This window comes from Delphinus delphis, chromosome 19, assembly GCF_949987515.2.
Source record: "Delphinus delphis chromosome 19, mDelDel1.2, whole genome shotgun sequence".
Lineage (NCBI taxonomy): Eukaryota > Metazoa > Chordata > Mammalia > Artiodactyla > Delphinidae > Delphinus > Delphinus delphis.
The window spans coordinates 16,306,262-16,326,149 of record NC_082701.1 but is presented as its reverse complement, the minus strand read 5'-3'; the positions used below and the strand labels follow the sequence as shown (position 1 = coordinate 16,326,149).

General features: G+C 49.0%; 1 protein-coding gene across 1 annotated transcript in view; it reads left to right on the top strand.

Annotated features, from left to right (window-relative positions):
- MYL4 (myosin light chain 4) overlaps positions 1 to 18,007 on the top strand; it is a 29,760-nt gene extending 11,753 nt beyond the window's left edge. Inside the window, exons 2-8 of the mRNA XM_059998293.1 lie at positions 6,621 to 6,777; positions 9,844 to 9,871; positions 14,488 to 14,637; positions 16,094 to 16,267; positions 16,753 to 16,830; positions 17,377 to 17,421; positions 17,848 to 18,007. Coding sequence (XP_059854276.1) covers positions 6,655 to 6,777; positions 9,844 to 9,871; positions 14,488 to 14,637; positions 16,094 to 16,267; positions 16,753 to 16,830; positions 17,377 to 17,405 — 582 coding nt within the window. The 5' untranslated portion in view covers positions 6,621 to 6,654 and the 3' untranslated portion in view covers positions 17,406 to 17,421; positions 17,848 to 18,007. The remainder of the gene's footprint in view (positions 1 to 6,620; positions 6,778 to 9,843; positions 9,872 to 14,487; positions 14,638 to 16,093; positions 16,268 to 16,752; positions 16,831 to 17,376; positions 17,422 to 17,847) is intronic.
- The last annotated feature ends 1,881 nt before the right edge of the window (positions 18,008 to 19,888 follow it).

The following is a 19,888-nucleotide window of genomic DNA, read 5'->3' as shown; positions in this document are numbered from 1 at the left end:
ATGTACCTTATGAATTCATGTGACATTTCTTTCAGATGTATACTTAGCTTGATTGCCCTCCTAAATCACAAAGCAGTACTCCTTCTATCCCCCATATTTCTTAGCTTTTCTTTTTTTTCTTTTTTTTTCTTTTTTTTTTGCGGTACGCGGGCCTCTCACTGTCGTGGCCTCTCCTGTTGTGGAGCACAGGCTCCGGACGTGCAGGCTCAGCGGCCATGGCTCACGGGCCCAGCCACTCCGCGGCATGTGGGATCTTCCCGGACTGGGGCACAAACCCGCGTCCCCTGCATCGGCAGGTGGACTCTCAACCACTATGCCACCAGGGAAGCCCAGCTTTTCTATTTTTTCTTTATTATTATTATTTTTTGGTTGCATCAGGTCTTAGTTGCAGCATGAGGGGTCTTTGTTGAGGCGTGCAGGATCTTTCGTTGTGGTGCGGGCTTTTCACTGTGGCGCGCGGGCTTCTCTCTAGTTGTGCCGTGTGGGGTTTTTTTCTCTCTCTAGTTGTGGCGTGAGGGATCCAGAATGCATGGGCTCTTTAGTTTGCAGCACGTGGGTTCTCTTGTTGAGGAGCACAAGCTCAGTAGTTGTGGTACACGGGCTTAGTTGCCACGTGGCATGTGGGATCTTAGTTCCCCGACCGGGGATCGAACACATGTCCCCTGCATTGGAAGGCAAATTCTTTACCACTGGACCACCAGGGAAGTCCCAGCTTTTCTATTTCTTTGCCTTTCTTTTTTCCTTCCTGGAGACATTCTCTTTTGTCTTTCAATTCCCTAATATGTTTCCCAGCTGTGTCCAGTTTGCTACTTTTCATATCTATCGTGTGCTCTATTTTAGTTATTTTTATACCTAACATATTGCTTGTTTTACTAAAGTTGTTTTTCTTATTTCAACTATTTCTTTTTAAATTTATTTATTTATTTTTGGCTGCGTTGGGTCTTCGTTGCTGTGCACGGGCTTTCTCTAGTTGTGGCGAGTGGGGGCTACCTTCATTGCAGTGCGCAGGCTTCTCATTGGGGTGGCTTCTCTTGCTGCGGAGCACAGGCTCTAGGTGCGTGGGCTTCAGTAGTTGTGGCACACGGGCTCAGTAGTTGTGGCTCGTGGGCTCCAGAGTGCAGGCTCAGCAGTTGTGGCGCTCGGGCTTAGTTGCTCCGTGGCATGTGGGATCTTCCCAGACCAGGGATCGAACCCATGTTTGGCAGGCGGACCCTTAACCACTGCGCCACCAGGGAAGTCCCTCTTAATTTCAACTATTATAATTTTCTATATGTGATGTTTCTGTTTGGTTCTTCTTTATGTTTTCTTGTTCTGGTGTCGTATTGGTAATATGTTCATTTCTTTAAGCATGTTTATTAAGCTACTTTTAAAATCTTGGTCTATCTGTTGTCATCTTTCTACTTAAGGTACAATCTGTAATCAAGTGGGTTGTATCTATCTGAATTAGCTGTGTTCCTCACCTGTCTTGTTATTTGGCCCATGGGCACATAGGTTGCTCTGTTCAACAATGTGTACCAGTGCCATTTAGCTCAGGGGGTGAGGGTCAGGGGTGAATGAGCCGTAAGACTGAGAACCTCAAGCACCAAAACTCCCAAGTCAGTCAGACCCGACCTCACTAAATAACTCCTCATGTCAAGGCTTCACCTTTTGTCCCCACCTCCCAAGGGAGAAGCAACCTTAGGGGAAGTACTTCTTAGATTGCAGTTCTCCTGCTATGAGAGTTTAGGGGGCGAGGAGGGGAAACAACTGTCCGAAGTTCGGTTTCCCCTCCTATTTTTTATTGGATCCTCACAAGCACAGTGCGTCTTCAGTGCCCTGATTACTCTTACCAGCACCTGGATCAGCAGTTTGAGTCAGGAAGGTGATGGCAGGCACATCACTGTTTGTTCTAAGACACTGGTGGAGGAAAAGACAGATGAGAACCCCAGAGATCCTCTTCTTTTTTTATCATTCCACAGCCATGCCTGGCCACCTCCTGCCGTAAACCAAAGCCACCCCTTTACCACACACCACACCAGTTCAAAACAGGGCCCCCCTTCACCCAAGGGGTATCTCCCAGTTTTCTTCATTTCTTGGTGTTTTCTGTTTATAATTCTTTCGTAGTTGCCCTTGGGAGAGGGAGCAGCAGTCACACTGGTTCAGTCAAGCTTAAGGATTTTGAGTACTTGCTTTGTGCTGGACACTACTCTAAGTGTAGCATCTGTATTAACTCATTTAATCCTTACAATCACCCTGTGAGGTTATATTAGCAGCCCCATTTTACAGACGGGAAAACTGAGACAGAAAGAAGTTTAACTAGCTTGCCTAACGGACAAATCAATCAGGACTCTAACCCAGAACTCTTAAGTCCTCAGTGGGCCCTCTTAACCTCTGCCTTGCGGCAGAGTCCTCTACAGAGACACATAAATGTAGTGTTGGCCAGGACTTTGCCCCATGATGTCTAGCTTATGAGACACTGTCTGGAAGAGGCGGGGGGAGGTGACAAGAACAAAGCATTAACAGGCAGGCACACTGTCAGCATCATTTGATCCCAGGCAGGCAGGACACAGGCCCTACATGGTTAGAGGTGAAGGGAGGAGGATGTGTGAGTGTGTGGAAGCCCAGCCCAAAGGAGGGCTGATGTCAGTTCTCTTCTGTGCGTTTGTCCAGATTTGACATGTGGTGTAAGCTGATTGGTGTGAAATTCTGTTCTGCGTTTTCCATCTACTGAGTGTGAGGTTCTTCCAGTGGCAGCATTCAAGTGGCTGGAGCAGCTCTGGCTGGGGACCACTCGATGCCTCCCCAGAGGCAGTAGTCAGGCTACCAGTACCTGCTACTATGCTTGCCTCTTTACACTTCTGCCTCTTCCTTCTGTCTCTCTTCCTTTCCTTTGCTCTGATTGGTCAACCCTGCCCTAGGTCCTGTGAAGGGTACCCTAGGTGGGTGAAATTGCAAGGTGAAAGTCAGTGGCCGTGAAGCAGAATGAGGACCAGAAGAAAGTGAAAACTCTGACTCCAGTTCTTGGGGGTCTCATGAACTGTGGGCATCATGGGTTTTAGTATAACAAGGCTAGTGTCAGGTATCTTGATTCTCGACACAGCTCCTGGGAAACCACAGCTCCCCTCTAGTAGCTTCTGAAGTACCAGCCACTTCTTTAGCTGGGGCTGCTTGAAGAGAATCAGAAACTGATTTGAGGAGCATCTTCTCCCCCACTGAGGTTTCAGGCAGCCAGGTTCCTCGTCTGAGTGTCGCTGACAGGCAGGCTGCCGGGCCCCAGGGACCAGTTACATGCTTTCTGAGCCACAAATATTTCACACTGTGGGTACCCAGCTGCTGCCCTTCCCCTCCCCCATTCCCTTCCACCTCTTTCTCCTTCCTAAACCCACACCTTACAATCAAGTTAGCCACGGCCACCTTCCTCGTCCCTCCCTCCTGTGGGCCCCTCTCCTGGTGTTCCTTCCAGGAAACCTGAGACACCAGAGCACACCTCTAGCTTCCTCTGGCTCAGAAAACGAAGTGAAATTGCCAGCTATGATTGTTTACTATATGCCAGAGATGGTCTGTGGTGTCTAGCTAACATTACTTCATACAAATCTCACAACAACTTGAGAAGGAAATGTGTACTGTTAAAGGTCCTGAGGGTCCTGGGCCCAAGATTTAGAAATGGCAAAACCAGGATTCAGACCTATGCTTGTCTGCCTCTAAAGTCCACACTCTTTCCACGTTTTCAGATCCTCCAGCCCCATTCTGCGCTCCCAGTTTTCTAACCTCAGAGCTCTGCTCCCAAGCAGTCTGGATATTTTGTTTCGCTTTAGAATTAAAAAAAATAAATAAATAAAAGAGGAGAAAGAAGAAAGAAAGAAAAAGAAAAGAAATGAAAAGACAGAGTTACAACTGCCTGTCTTTTGGGGATCATATTTCTTCGTAGAATGATTAGAATACCTTGTTTTTCTATTCAACATCTCATTCACTGGTTGTTTTTGAACTTTTAAATCATGGAACTATTTCCTACGAAATGACCATGGGACCTCCAGTATATAAAACACCTAGGAGTGGTGCTGTTTGAAGTGGCAGGGGATGGGAGAGCCCCAAGACCTGGCCCCTCTGTGTCCCTGACAGCCAGAAGCAAGCTAAGGAAGACGTAAGTGTCTGACGAACACATTGAAAGCTCCTGACTATCTCTCACTTTAGAGATGAGGAAGCTGGGGCCCAGAGAGGGGAAGCGGCTTGACGTTCAGGACTAGTAGTGTCTGGCTCTTGCAGCTTCTGGCCTGCAGCTCTCTGCAGTGTGGGTATCTCTGCACCTAGACCAGGAAGGGGATGCGGGTGGGGGTAGAGAAAGAGGAGAGGCGGGGCTTCCTCTTTTCCTCCTTCCTCATGACCAACAAACTGAGCTCCCAAGCCCCTTGGGGAAGGAGGTAGTCAGGGAGAGAACAGCGGGGAATACTGAAGGGTGCAAGCAGAGGCACGCGGGAGCGCGGGGACGAGGAGTCGGAGGGAAGAGAAGGCTGGAGAGGGGAAGGGGGGAGGGGAAAAGAGCGAAGGAGCTGCCGGACCAGCCCAGGACCGGGTCTGGCCTAGGGTTTGCTTCCTGGTCTTGCTCTAGGGTCCCCTTGGGCAAGACCTGCCCCCCTTTCCTGCCTCAGTTTTCTTTGAAGGCTTCTCTGCTCACCGGCGGTGAGAGCACGTGCAGGGTACAGGAGCGGCAGGGTGGTGTAGGAGCACCGCACACGAGCAGCCGGGCTTAGCTGGCAAAGCTCCGCCTGTGAAGAACTGAATGTCTCGCCGTAGCTCCGAAGTCTCCTGGGACTTAGATTCCTCACCTGTCACACCAGACGGGATGAGACGATCTCTAAGGGACCTTTTGGCTCTGAAAGATGTGGGACCTGGAGCTTGTGCTTAGGGAACCCAGAGAATGGGCAGATGTGGGCTCCAGGGCACCAGGCGTTATGTGGTCTAGCAATCTTGTTTTCTTTGTTTGTTTGTTTTTAATGTATATTTTTAGTCTTTATTGACTTTGTTACAATATTGCTTCTGTTTTATGTTTCGTTTTTTTTGGCTGCGAGGCATGTGGGATCTTAGTTCGCCCAGCAGGGATGGAACCCTGCACTCCCTGCACTGGAAGGTGAAGTCTTAACCACTGGACGGCCAGGGAAGTCCCTAGCAATCTTGCTTTATGGGAGAGGAAACTGAACCTAGAAAGGCAAAGTGACTTTTCTGCTTCTCTCAGCTTTATTTCTCTTCATCCTCTGAAATGTAGAGCCATACAATTCAGTTCAAAGCAAGTCTGTGCAGTGGATAAGCTTTTTGTTGTTTTTCTGAACAATTTTTTTTGACTTTCAACTTTTTTTTTTTTTAAATAAAAACAGTACATGCTCGTTGTAAAGACTTCCGTTAATACAGGAAGTGAAAAAAGTAAAAACTGCAAATTGCTGTCATCCTCCTGTCCTTACCCTTTGAGTCCTTAGGGGTGTCTCCTGTTAACATTTTAGTGGTATTCATCCTGACCTATCTGATGAACCCACAAATATATATGTGTCCCCCCCCCATAGGATTATAATATCAATGATTCAGGCACAAACTTTAGAATCAGACATACCTGGGTTCTAATCCCAGTTTATAGCTAATTAGCTGAGTGGCCTTGTTACTTGGCCAGTTTTAGTCTCAGTCTCCTCATGTGTAAAATGGGAGTAATAATATCTACTTATAGGACTGCAGTGAAGATTTAAGGAGGTTTTGTATGAATAGCACTCAGCTACCAGTGCCCGATACACAGTAAGTACTACACACACACACACACACACACACACACACACACACACACACACGGGGCACAGAATGTGTTAGAGGTACAGTATATAAAAACGAGACCCCAGTTTCCTTACCTTCAGTCTCATCGACTTTCAGCCAACCTCTCTGCTTCTCACCCTGGCTCCACGGCACAAGTTATGTGCTCAATATTTGTTGAATGGATGATTGAAGTTGTGGGGTGGACCCAGGGATTTGAGGTCTGTGGAGTTCCCGGGGAGCCTGCTCTGGGAAATGCAGGGTTTTACCCGGTAGATTGGGAGGGTGTGGGACAGTGTGAGTTGGCCGGACCAGCTGTTGCTTCAGGGCGCCAGGCCAGAGAGTTGAACCTCAGGGCAGAGCTGAGGCCCCAGAGTGGCTCTCAGCTTAAAGGATCTTGGCTTAAAAGGAATGTGCAGTGGGCTGCCTCTGTTCAGGAGGGACTAAAAAAAGCCTCGCCCTCCCCTGGGCTTTGTGTGAGGGTTATCAACTGCTCAAGTCAGCTCATCTCTCTGGCTGGACTCTGGCATTTTTGAGAGGGTCTGTTTCCCTGGCCCCTCTGGGTGTCCACCGATTGGCAGGAAGGGGTCAGCCTGACCCACAGGTGGAGGTCGTGAGGAGTGTGAGGTGTGGGGGGAGGGGGAAGGGGAGGGGGCTGGTAGCCCCAAACCTGGTGACAATGCACAGTTGTCAGCTGTACCCTGCTGGTGTTTCTTCCTTTTATAGTCAGCAGCAGTTGCTCTTGCGATCACCCAGCCCCTCCGTGGGGGCTCCTGCCCAGGATAAAAAGGGCAGGAGGCAGCCCAGTCTCCCGTCTCAGCTCCTGGGTGCCGCATCTCTCGATTCCTTCCTAGGTCCCACCTCTGTGGAAGAGCCCAACGAGACAACATGCCTCCCAAGAAGCCTGAGCCTAAGAAGGAAGCGCCCAAGGCAGCCTCAGCCCCAGCCCCGGCCTCGGCCCCACCTCCCGAGCCTCCCAAGGAACCTGCCTTTGATCCCAAGAGTGTAAAGGTAAGTGAGCCTCAGCCACTGGGATGGGGGTGGGGATGACATTCAGAACGCTCTTTGCTCTGGAGCTCAGAGATCTACTTCACGGGGGCTGGACCGGGGTGAGGGCTGCAGTGTCCATCCCCCGCTCAGGGTCCCATGGGGCATGGAGCAGGTGTTGGGACTGGTGAGGGCTATTTTAGATTGCAGGCTTTTCCCCTCAAGAACAGGTTTCTGCTCTGTCTGAGGAAGCCCTGCTCTGTCATCCCAAATTTGCCCAGCAAAGTTGGGAATGGCAGGGCGGTACGACCAACCAACCATCTAAACTTTCTTTAAGGCACTGTGGGGACCACCATAGTGAAGTAAAAAAGACTGTGTGATATCTTATGGAGAACAGACACAGAATGATAACTTCCAGTGTAACTTGGAGTAGGTGATAGAAAGAGCGAGGGAGCACTGCTCCCTGGGTGCTGGGGTCTGGGAAAGGCTTCACATGCAAAGACTCTTGCACTGGGTGGGTGGTGAGGGCAGGGAGGCCCTAGATAAGATGAGAAGAGCCTGCTTCTCTCTCCTCTTCCCCACCCCGGTGGACCCCTCCTTCTGTGCCCTTAGCCTGGGCTCCTATCTGGAGCACGCAGTGGCCTAGCCTAGCCCAGGCCGAGACCCTCCCTCTAACCTGGTGTAGGAGCTGGGCCAGACTCCCTCTGCCGCCATAGCCCTATTCCCTCTCTGCCCCACCACGCTCCCCTCACCCTGAAAGGCTCCTCTCCTTGGAGCTGGTGTAGACCCTGCCTGCTGACTCAGTCATTTTAGGCCTCCCAGCTATCTGGCCCAGCTGCTTAAGGAATGGCACGGGGAGGGGATGGGCCAATGAAGGAGGGGGTCAGAGGCCTCTGGAGACTGAAGCAGTTTTAAGCTTTGGCACCAGAATGTAAGAGGTCAAGTGGCTACTGGTATGAAGGGCTATTAATAGCAGGTTGGGAGTGGTGGGCTCTTGGGTATATCAGCCTCAGGGCAGGGCTGGGGGTGGTGAGGAATCAGATCAAAATTAGAACTCAGGACCTGCTTCTGTGACAAAGAGGAAGAGAAACTAGCCCTCAGAGCTCTAACTGGATGACCCTCCCTGGCCCTCTCAGGATACTTCCTAGTACCCACAGCCCTGGGAGACCCTGCCACTGTGCCCAGAACCCTGGGGTTGATCTATGGTAGTCCCTACAAGGGGCGGAATTTAAGCAGAACTGGCTTGGCCAAGAGATGGGACACTCTGGGGAAACTGAGGCACAGGGTAAGACCTTGAAAGTACCTGAAGGTTTTCTAGGTCATACATCGCTCCCTCTCTGGACAAAGCCTAGCAAGAAAAGCTGACAATCTCCCCCTTCAGGAAACCTGGATTTCTGAGTTGTTCTGATAATGCACTGTTCCCGTGGGACAGCCTAGACTGGACAAGAGCTGCCTAGTGCTATCATCCGAGTCCCTTCTCTTGGGCCTATCACTTCCCTCCATCCACCCACCTTCCCCAGTTTCTCACATCTGGTTGCAATTCTCTTTTCCATGTCTGGATTTTGTAGTTCTGGGGGTTGTTGAAATTGCTTTAAAGCGGAAAAAAAAATTAGGTATTTTTCATGAAGACTATTTTCACTATTATTATACTTTACCCAGTTCCTTTGCTTAGAAGATTCTTTGCTCAAAAATAGAGCAAAAGTGGCTTCCCTGATGGTGCAGTGGTTGGGAGTCCACCTGCCGATGCAGGGGACACGGGTTCGTGTCCCAGTCCGGGAAGATCCCACATGCCGCGGAGCGGCTGGTCCCATGAGCCATGGCCGCTGAGCCTGCGCGTCCGGAGCCTGTGCTCCGCAACGGGAGAGGCCACAACAGTGAGAGGCCCGCGTACCGCAAAAAAATAAATAAATAAAAATAAAGCAAAAGTAAACTTAAGCCCAATGTGTGTGGTTATGACCATATATTCAGATGTTATGTCGTTATACTAATTTCTCTTACACGTTTAATCCTGGGGCTTAAATCATCGCAAAGTAAGGCAAACTGCACCGTTCCCCAGAGGGTTCCTTCAAAGCATCCTTTACCCCATTTAGAGGGTTTCTTTAACTTTCTGACCCATTCCTGGGTACAGCTAGCTCTCTTCCCAACACGGTGTAACCCCTCTTCTGCTCTCCTAGCTCGTTCCAGCCACCTCCAGTGGTCCTCATTAACAAGGTCAGACTTGGATGGGCACAGAGCAGCAGAATCAGGACTGGGAATGGTGGCACACAGAGAAGATGCTCCAGGATTGGTTACCACCACCAGCGGAGAGGGGATTTTAGGGGGTGGTGGTGGTAGATAAGGACCATGAAGTAACATGCAAGATCCTAAGTTAAAATAATGACTAATGCTTGTTCATTGTCATTCATCTTCAGAGCCTTCCACCTTCTTCTTCTGTACTCAGATTTGAATTTAGGGGGGAAAACCCAAAATTTACTCCTCTCAACAAATATATTTTGAGTGCCTACTCTATGCCAGGCATTTTCTGGCAAATCCCCTGCCCTGCTGGGACCCTGGCTTCAAGGAATCACAGTACACATAAAGGCATGACAGGAAAACAGTTAGGAAGCATCCAGGGCCCGCCTGAGAGGGATGTGTGCCGAAGGAGAGGCTGCGATGGAAGGGGTGAGGGAAGGCTCTGTTGAAGGAGGTGGGTTGAAAGCCAGCATCAAGTAGAAAGGGGAGAGACTGAAGGGGTGGATGCGAAGGCTGTTTACAGCCGCTGGGACGGAATTTACATTCGACCCAAAGGAATTATAATAGGGAGTCAGTGTGGGTTCTAGAGTTATTCAGAGTGTTTCTCTTTCCCTCTCATTTGGAGCCATCACTTAACAAGTGGTGCTGAGAGAGCTCTGGAGGCTGCATTATTTGACAGCCTGTCAATTGCGGCCCAGTTGTCAGGAGGCCGGTCGGTGTTTGACTCTCAGCCCGTAGTCTCCTTCCGTCCTCATCAGTGTCTGCTGGAGGTGACCCGATTGCTGCGGAAGCCGCTTCTGCTTCCTTTGGAAGGCCTTAGCAGTCCCAGCCCTCACTCCTCTGTGTTTCTCTCCACAGATAGACTTCACTGCTGACCAGATCGAAGGTGAGTACTAGCGACCCCACCTATCCCATCACACTCTCTCTGTTGTGCTTCCTGGGGAGGAGTTGTTGTCACCACCATAATAGTAATCATCACCATCACCACCCTCATAATCACCACCATCACAACCACCATCATCACTGTCACCACCATCACAATCACCACCATCACTATCAACATCATCATCTTCATCATTGCAAACCCGTATCTGAGTCAGGGTACACAAAGGCGTGACTGGAAAACAGTTACGCAAAATAGCAAGTATAGGTGTGTTCTCTGCTCACTTTCACCTACTACGTGTTGTTACTTAAGCACTTTACGTGGATTAGTTTATTTAATTCTCACTGCAACCCTGTGAGGTAGGGACTGTCACCACCCCACTTTACAGGTGATAAAACTGAGGCACAGAGAGGTTGGGTGGCTTGCCCAGTCTCACACAGACAGTTGGTGGTGAGCCAGGATTCTAACTCAGGCAATCTGATTCCAGACTTGAGTTCTGAACTACTCTGCCAGACTGCCTGGAACATAATAGATGCACAGCAAAAATGCCTTTTTCCCCTCCACTCTATAATCTCCTATCCAAGATATTTAGAAGTCCTCATTTCTGGTTTGTTATTGGAAAGCCCTCCTCAGGTTACCAGCTCCCTCTCCCTGCATCCTGAAGTCTGCCAAGATGCTCACCCGCTAATGGTGGCAGGACCAGCGGTGACTTGAGGGTGCCTTAGTCCACCTGTGATCTCCATCAGCCCTTCTCCGTCTTTGATGAAGACAATTTGTTTTCTCAACTTAATATAAGTATTCTTAAGTGTAGCTTCAAGACAAGCCTCGAGACCTCCCGCCCTCCAACTTAATTGTTGCCCCTCAGCCCTCTTCTGTAGGAGTCTGGTGTTTTGAGGATGAAATATTTCATCAAGTGATATCTACTTTACAGCTGGGATCCACCTTCATTGCAACTTATCCCTTTGTTTCCCCCACCAAATGCCTCCTGGACATAAAATCATAGGAATTGAAAGGGACCTTGAAAGGTCACCTGATTCAACCCCTTGATTTTAAGCACAGACTATATGTTAAAAATCAAACGAATCCATGAACATGGTAAAAAAAAAAAAATCATATACTACTTAAAAATAAAGAAAATTAAAAATATTTATTTTCCCCTTGCTTTCCTCTCATACTGATCCCCTCTCCCCAAAACAATCATTGTCAATAGGTCTGTGTATCCTTTGATTAAAAAACATATAATGTTATACCAGTATGTATGTATGTATGTGTAAAGTTTATACAAATTGAGTCATGTGGTGCATACTGTCCTGCATCTTTTATTTAATATATATTTGGGTTGAACAATGTATAACATAGTACATATTATTTAATAATATATTTAAATATCTTTTTATATTTAACACCAACAGTTCTACCTCATTCTTTTAAACAGTTATATAGATTCTCACACACGGATGCACCTTTTAATCCAATCAGGCCCACATTGATAGACCTTCAGGTTGTTTCCAGTTGGGGTAGATAATGCTTTCCCCAGGGGATCTTCCTAGCAATGAGTCAAAGGATATGTGCATTTTAATAGTTACTGCCAAGTTTCCCTCCAAAAAAGTGATGCCAGTTACCCACCAATAGGGCATGAGAGATGGCAGATGCATTTTGAAACAAGTGAACCGAGTCCAACTCCATTTTTGCAATACCCTGTGGACAGTCACTTTCCATCAATAGTTTGGAGCACTGTGAAATTCTTAGAATAAATTTTAATGCATTTTAGTTAAATATATATATATACTCAGTGTATATACAAACACAGTGGTACCCATGAGGACTAGAAAATCAACTAATGATAAAAAATTTTCATTTCCCAAATGGGAATCCTGGTCAAAGCCAACTGAGACAGCTGGTTGCCTCTTTTCTCTGTGAAGATATTCAGGGCTGGGGCCTAACTCATTCCAGCCTTTCATCCCTCTGACTTTGAAGGCATCGTTCCTTAGGTTGGATTGGAATTGTTTTTGCTTTAATTTTATTCCTATCTCTTCATTTGCTCTTTGGTGAAACTGAAGATGGTTTTCTCCTGTTTTGCTTGGAAAACGTTATCTGCAACCAGGAGACTTTGAAATTAGCCCTAAATCTGCCACTATTGGCCATGAGACTTAGAGCAAGTCACTTCTTTAAAGCTGGATTTTCTTATCTGCAAAGTGAGGGTATTTGGTTCTTTTCAATTCAGAAATTCTGTGACTCTCTTCAGCATCTTCTAGATACCCTCCATCTATTTGAAGACAGTTATCAAATCCCTTCCTGGCTTTATGATCTCCAGGTGATATGGCTCCAATTTCTTTTATTTATTTATTTATTTTCTCATAGGAATTAGTTTCTAAGTCCTGACTTCCTTCTCTGGCCCCTATTTCCATATCCTTCTGGAAAGGGATCACCACCATTGTTCACTGCTCTAGCAGGCAGCTCCCTACTACAGATCTTTCAGAAGTTTCTTCTGGGACAATGAACTTCATCTCTCATATACCTCGAGATCACACTGGCCTTGTTTTTCCTCCTAGTAGCTATCCTAGACTTCAGTGTTTGGTTTTTATGTGCATACCAGCCTTCCCAGTGGTCTGGAACATTAGCTGGTGCAGCAGGCCTCTTCCTCCTCCTCCTCCTCCTCCTCACTTGGTTTCCTTAATAGTTGGCTGGAAGTCACATCTGCAGTGGCCTATAAATGAGGATGATAATAGCTATAGCATAAAGTCTTTGTAAAGATGAACGGGATAATTCATGCAAAGTTATCAGCTCAGAGCCTGGCCCACAGTAAGTGCTCAAATCATAGGTCATTACTCCTGTTATTTCCCCCCTGTTCCATCCTTCTATTAAATATCATTCTTCTTTTAAGTGGAGACTCCTACTTTTATTAAGTTTGCCCTCACTCTTCTGAATGAATTAGAAGATCAAAAAGTCTGAGTTCAGATTCAACTGCCATATTTATTGAACAATGAATTTGTGCCAGAAGCCACGCTAATCGCTTTAAAAGTTCAAAAAAAATTAAATGGTTCTAACAAAGCTGTGAGGTCAGTGCTATTCCTTTTGACAGAGGACAAAGTTCAGTGAGGTTATGTGACTTGGCCAAGATCACACAGTTAAGTGGTAAAATTGGGATTAACCTCAGTAAGAGATTACTAACAGCATTGTTGGAGAATTTACTCTGTGTTAAGACACAGAGTTAAAGTTTTATGCGCACACTATTGTATTTTATTTGAATGTAATTTAAGGACCCTATGAGGTAGGTGCCGTTTATAGAAGAAAAGAGGTTTATAGAGGTTAAATATTTACTTGCCCAAGGTCACACAGCTACTAAGCAATGGAAATAGAATTTGAACTCAATTAGTTAGTAATTTGAAAGACAGGCAGCTTTATATCTTTGAAATTCATACAAAGCCTAATAAAGAGTGGCAGGTAAATGTCTTGGGGAACCTGCTTTGATATGTGGAATGATTTGTGAATAATCCGTATGCAGCATCAAAGGAAATAAGTGTTTCTAAAGTGCTTAGAGAGGATTAAAAGCAGCTTTTCTCCTAAGTAGTTCACACATTCTTCTTAGGTTTATATTGTTAATCTGCTTAGTAAACCGTTTTGTCGCCGGTAGCATAAGGTAATTTCAATGCCATACCCAGTCCATATTATCCCCAGTGACGAGTTGGTTGAATCCAAATTGATTAGGAATTAAGGTTCTTTGCAAAGGGCCCAGGAGTGCCTTCATTCAGCCTTGCCCCTTGGACACCTGCCCTGGAACCTTCTTCTGGGAGTCTGGCTCCAGAACTAGGAAATATAATAATAACCACCATGTGTTGATTCCCTTACCACATGCTAGACACCATGCTTGGAGTGCTTTGTAATACCCCCAGCAGCCCACACAGGTGGACACTGTATCCTTACTTAGAGCTAAGAAACAGAGGGCCCGTGGGAGTTAGGAGTTTGGCCGAGGCCACCTGCGGGTCAGTGGTAGAGCTGAGGCGGGCTGACTGTTTCCACCAGGTCACCTTGTCCAGCCTGGGAGCCCCCTCTCAGCCTGGAACAGGCAGTACTGATATTAGCTGACTTCTGAACAGGTCTTGTCACTTTGCAAAGTGCTTCCACACACTGCCACCTCCTTTGACACTCGTAGTAACTGGGAGGGGAGGGCGGGGTGGAGCCTTACTTTCTGCGCGTGCGCAAAGAAAGTGAGACCCAGCCCGGTGCTGCTTGGCAGAGCGAAGAGGAGAACCCAGGAATCCTGACTCCTCAGCCAGTGCCCTTTTCACTTCCCTGCCTCTTTCAACAGTCAGCCACCTCACCTGCAAAGGGAAGGATGGGTGGGTGGGAGGGGCGGGGGCAGGGGAGACTTCAAATGATGTGACAAGTGATCGATGGAAGAGATCCCAGGCCCAGCGCTGGAACAGGTCGTGGGGCTCCAGCATGCTTCTTTAGTTGTCAGAAGATGGGGTGGGGATGGGTTACAGGGAGCGGCTGGGATGATGGCTGCAGGGAAATACTGAAATATTTTCTCAACCACAGCGCGGGTGGAGGCCGATCAGCCCCAAGCCACCGCCTTCGCTTGGCCCCGGGGGCTGCAGCCAGTCTTTTCTCTGCAGAGTTCAAAGAGGCCTTTTCATTGTTTGACCGGACCCCGACTGGAGAGCTGAAGATCACCTACGGGCAGTGCGGGGACGTGCTGCGGGCCCTGGGCCAGAACCCCACCAATGCCGAGGTGCTGCGCGTCCTGGGCAAGCCCAAGCCGGAAGGTCAGCGTGGGCCTCATGGTGTCTCCCGCCGCCCCTGGGGCTCTCTCCCTTCAAGACAAACCTACCCTCCCCAGGTTACCCTCCTCCCATTGCTAGAATTACCTGGAAGCGCCTGGCACTTAGTTGACCCTCTCTCTTGGGCTTGTTCTTGTTTTCCCCGTGAGGGTGGGAGCTCCTGGGGAGCAGGAACGACATTCTGCTTCTTTAGTGTCTTCCTGTGACACCGAGGGTGCCGGGGACATGGGGCAGGGAAGCTTGGAGGGAAGCTGATAACTGAGCAGCGCCCCCCCCTTCCCCACCAGCAAATTGTGGTCGAGGTGTCACCGCGCTGAGCTGTCCTCCTTCTAATGATGGTTAGATCACTGAGGACTGCAAATTATTCATTTAATATAAATTACAGCAGACTCAAGATTAACTCTATAATGATGCTTCTTTCACTTGTTTGTATTTGATAGATTTTGGTGAATGAGAGTTTAGAATGTGGTGCAAGTGGCAACATTTGTGAATGTCACCTGTCACCATGGCAGTCAAGTTGACAGCTGCCCTAACACACATGTCCTTCTGAGAGGACGGGGCCAGGCAGACCTGGGCAGGGGCCCGCAGCCAGGGTGGACCATCTCTGGAGGCTTCCTGGGGCCCATGTTGGCTCTACCCCCTTCCTTGGTTTGGCCCCTTCCCCTCCTGCTCTTGCTGGTGAAGACACTGGTTGGGGGTGAAGGATGTGGGCCAGAAGGACCAGAGGAAGGAGTCTACCGGTGTCAGTAGGGCTTCTCAGAGGTCGAAAGATATCTGGGCACTTCCATTGTAGGAGGTTCCTGGGTTATAAAAGAAAGCAATGCCAACATTTGGAGGTATTTAAAAATGGTTTACCTCTATTAAATTAAAGCTTTTAACACATGACAATGTGGGAGAAGGGTGCTGGTCACACAAGAATCACACATTTTACTGGTTAGTAGTAAATTGATTCAGAGTTGCTCCAGGCACTGTTGGTCTAGTGATGGGACCCAAATTTGGAGTTATGCAAAATTTTCTTTTTGAAATTTTGTCAGTTTACCCTTGTGACTGGGAGTCTGTCACGTGTCAGAAGTCTAAGTTGTGAATGTGAGGCCTGCGCTGTGTGGCCCTTGGTGTTCCTCAAATCCTACTGCTGCCACCTCAGCTCCCTGCCCTGCTGGCCACCTGGAGCTCAGAGGTCTGGGTGGAGTCACGGTCCCTCTTCCCTCCTGCCCTAGTCCTTTCCCTGAGAAGAGTGCCCAGAGTCAGCTCCTGCCCGGCTCCCAGGCCTCTGAGCCCTCCAGGATTGCTGACGGGGTGCCCCACCCAGAAGTGGCGGCGGCTGAGCTCTGGGTGCTGCCAGGGGCGGGCTAGCCTGGCAGAGCCAGGTGAGACCCCTCCTGACCCTCTGCTCCCTCGAGCTCACGTCGAATTCCCTTTCCTTCCCTGTCCCTGCTGCAAGACATGAACACCAAGATGCTGGACTTTGAGACATTCCTGCCCATCCTGCAGCATATCTCCCGCAACAAGGAGCAGGGCACCTACGAGGATTTCGTGGAGGGGCTGCGCGTGTTTGATAAGGAGAGCAACGGCACGGTCATGGGCGCCGAGCTTCGCCACGTCCTCGCCACCCTGGGTATGCCAGCTGGGCAGAGGTGGAGCCCAAGGGCAGGGGGAACAGAGGCGTGGGAAGTGACCAAGTGGCATATGTTGGGGAGACATGGGGGTCCCTGCGTCCTGAGGATCACATCCTGATCCAGGCCTGTCTTGCTTCCCCAGCTGGGTTTGCTCAGCAGGGTGGGAAGGAGAGGAGAGCAGGTTGGCCGAGCGGGGGTGAGGCCTGAGAGGTGGGACCCAGGGCTCCTGTCCTTGTCTTTGCCTCAGCCACTGGGGCCCTGGTCTGCTCACCCACTGGTGGCTGTAGCCAGAGGGAGAGACCTTGGGGACTAGGAAGGACCTTAAGACCCTTGGCTCCACCCTCCAAAGCCTCTGGGGGAGCTTTGGTATGGCCACTTCCTATACCCAGGAAGTCTTGAGCCATCAGACTCAAGGGGGTGCTTGGGTTTGGCCTGTGCCTCCTTTGCCCATCTGTAATTAAGTGCCCACTGTCTCCCGCCCCAGGAGAGAAGATGACTGAGGCTGAAGTGGAGCAGCTGTTAGCAGGGCAGGAGGATGCCAATGGCTGCATCAATTACGAAGGTATCGGCTCATGCTGCACTTCGCCGGTTGCGCAGGGCTGGGCTGGGCTGCAGAACAGAGCAGATGCAGGGGCTAGGGAGCATGCACACCCCGTGGGCTTTGGTGAGCTCCCAGTGGACATTGTTCTTTTTCTTCCCTGGGAGTGAACATCACAGTGTAATGGAAGGGGCATGGATTTCGGAGATAGCTCTGTGATATACCAGCTGTGTGACCTTGAGCAAGTCACTTACCTTCTCTGAGCCTTGGTTTTCTCATCTGAGCAATGGGGTGATGCTGGCCCCTGTCCCAAGTTTGCGGGGATTGGCAGAGATAATGTAGCTCATTTCATCTGTGTCAAGTACCAGCACAGAGAATGGACACAGAGCAGTGGTTATGTCTCTTCCTTCCTTCTACCTTCTCCCCATCAACCCTAAATGGGGGAAAGAATCATGCTCTGAAGAAAGGGTATTGGGAAGGTTTGAGGTCAGGCGTTATAGAGCAGGGAGAAGAGGTTTAAGGGGCTGAGAGGGGCCAAGTGCAGTGGCTGATTTCCGTCTTCTTTCCCAGCCTTTGTCAAGCACATCATGTCTGGGTGAAGCAGACCCCTCCAGGGTGAGTGCAGCCTCTCCTTCGGGGTCCCTCTGGGGCCCCACAGGGCACTGCAGGGGGCGGAGAACAGCCTGGCCCCGCCCATCAGTCCCCTGCCCTCTAAGTGCTCCTGTCACCTCCTGCTCTGCCCCCTGCCCTCCCTGGTCTTTGCACCTAACCTTGACCTTCATCAGTCACATCCTCCTGCCTCTTCTGGGGTCTCTCAAGGCAAGACCATTCCCTCAGGAGGGGCCTCCTGTATAGGCTCCTGTGTGTGAGGAGCCAGGTACCAGGTGCCCTTGACCCTGTTCCTCTTTTCTCCCTTCCCTGACCACCCCCTGCGCCCTCCTGCCCAGGCTTGGTGCCGTCCTGGTAGGGGTGGGGTCTGTGATCAGGGGCTGGGGTATGGAGAGTGAGGTAGAGCCCTGTACGTCTAGTGCTTTCTTTCAGGTGCCTGGCCCATGGCCTTAGCCCAGGTGAGTTAACGAGAGGCCCAGAGTGACTGAGCTGGAGTTGGAGTCCTGGACTCTCCACTGCACCGCAGCCCCGAGGACCTCATGGGCCCATAGCCGTCCCCGTAAATAAACAGCTCCGGCAAGGTTGTGCCGAGTTCCCTGATTCCAACCAGTCTCTGAGTTGCTTTTTTAAATGAATTAACTAGTTGAGTTGGGTTTTTGTGAGTGTGTGTGATAATGTCACCTGAAGCCTCATGCATATTCCTCAGAGAAATAAGCAGTAACTGGGAGCTGGGGGACAAGGGCCAGAGCCCAGAGATCTAGAAACATGAGGGCCAGACCATGCGCAGAGAGCTCAGGAAGGGCCTGCATTTGAGGAGCTGTAATCAGGAGTTTCATTTCCTTCCAAGGCTCACTCTCCACCTCATGTCCCGTCCAGGTGACAAATAGGAAGAAGCCACCTGCTTCTTCTTTTTAAAAAAATTGTGGTTAGCAGGGGGAAGGGTTGGGGGGAGGGATAGTTGAGTTTGGGATTGACATGTACACAATACCGTACTTAAAATGGATAACTAGGGACTTACCTGGAGGTCCAGTGGTTAAGACTCTGCCCTTCCACTGCAAGGGGTGCGAGTTCGATCCCTAGTGAACTAGGATATTCTGCATACCGTGCAGCTCAGCCAAAAAAAAAAAAAAAAAAGAATAACCAACAAGGACCTACTGTACAGCACAGGGAACTCTGCTCAATATTATATAACAGCCTAAATGGGAAAAGAGTTTGAAAAAGAATAGATACACGTGTATGTATAACAGAATCACTTTGCTGTACACCTGAAACTAACACAATATTGTTAATCAACTATACTCCGATATAAAATAAAAAGTTTTTTTTAAAAAAGAAAAAAATTGTGGTAAAATACATATAATATAAAATTTTCCATCTTAACCATTTTTAAGTGTACAGTCCTGTAGTGTTAAGTATATTTACATTGTTGTATAACCAATCTTCAGAACTTTTTCATCTTATGAAACTGTAACTCTATGTCCATTAAACAATAAATCCCCATTTCCTCCTCTCCCCAGTCCCTGGCAACCACCACTCTACTTCCTGTCTCTGTGCATGCATTTGACTACTCTAGACAGCTTATGTAAGTGGAACCATACAGTATTTGTCTTTTTGCGACTGGCTTATTTCACTTTGATAATGTCTTCAAGGTTGATCCGTGTTGTAGCAAGTGTCAGAATTCCCTTCCTTTTTAAGGAGGAGGAGTATTCTACTGTATGTGTGCAGGTACCACATTTTGTTTATGGTCCTTGTATCTTTTTTTTTTTTTTTGGCCACGCCACATGGCACGCGGGGTCCTCGTTCCCCATGCCCCCTGCATTGGAAGCTCGGAATCTTAACCACTGGACCACCAGGGAAGTCCCAGTGTTTATATCTTGATGTGGGCACTTTAGGTGTCTCTTCCCCTGAGAGCAAAGCCTCTGGTGCCTGATTCAGCCCTGCTTGTTCTGGGCGTCTCACCGACTGCCTGCTCAAACCTACGACTCCGTACCCGGGACTCTGGGAAAGTGTCAGGGCTTCAGAGGGAGCACAGGCCTCAGGCTGGGAGGGCAGGGGAGTGCAGGGAGGCAAGTGAGAAAAGGAGGAAGACAAGAAACCAGAGACTGGGAAGAAGGAGAAAGAGCATGTAATGAAATTAAAGACACACATGTGAGGGGACTTCCCTGGTGGAGCAGTGGTTAAGAATCCACTTGCCAATTCAGGGGACACGGGTTCGAGCCCTGGCCAGGGACGATCCCACATGCCGTGGAGCAACTAAGCCCATGCGCCACAACTACTGAGGCTGCGCTCTAGAGCCAGTGACCCCACAGCTACTGAGCCCCCGTGCCACAACTACTGAAGCCCACACACCTAAAGCCTACGCGCTCCACAGCAAGAGAAGCCACTGAACGAGAAGCCTGCGCACCACAACGAAGACCCAACACAGACAAAAATTTAAAAAAAAAACTAAATAAAAGAAAATTACATGTTCATG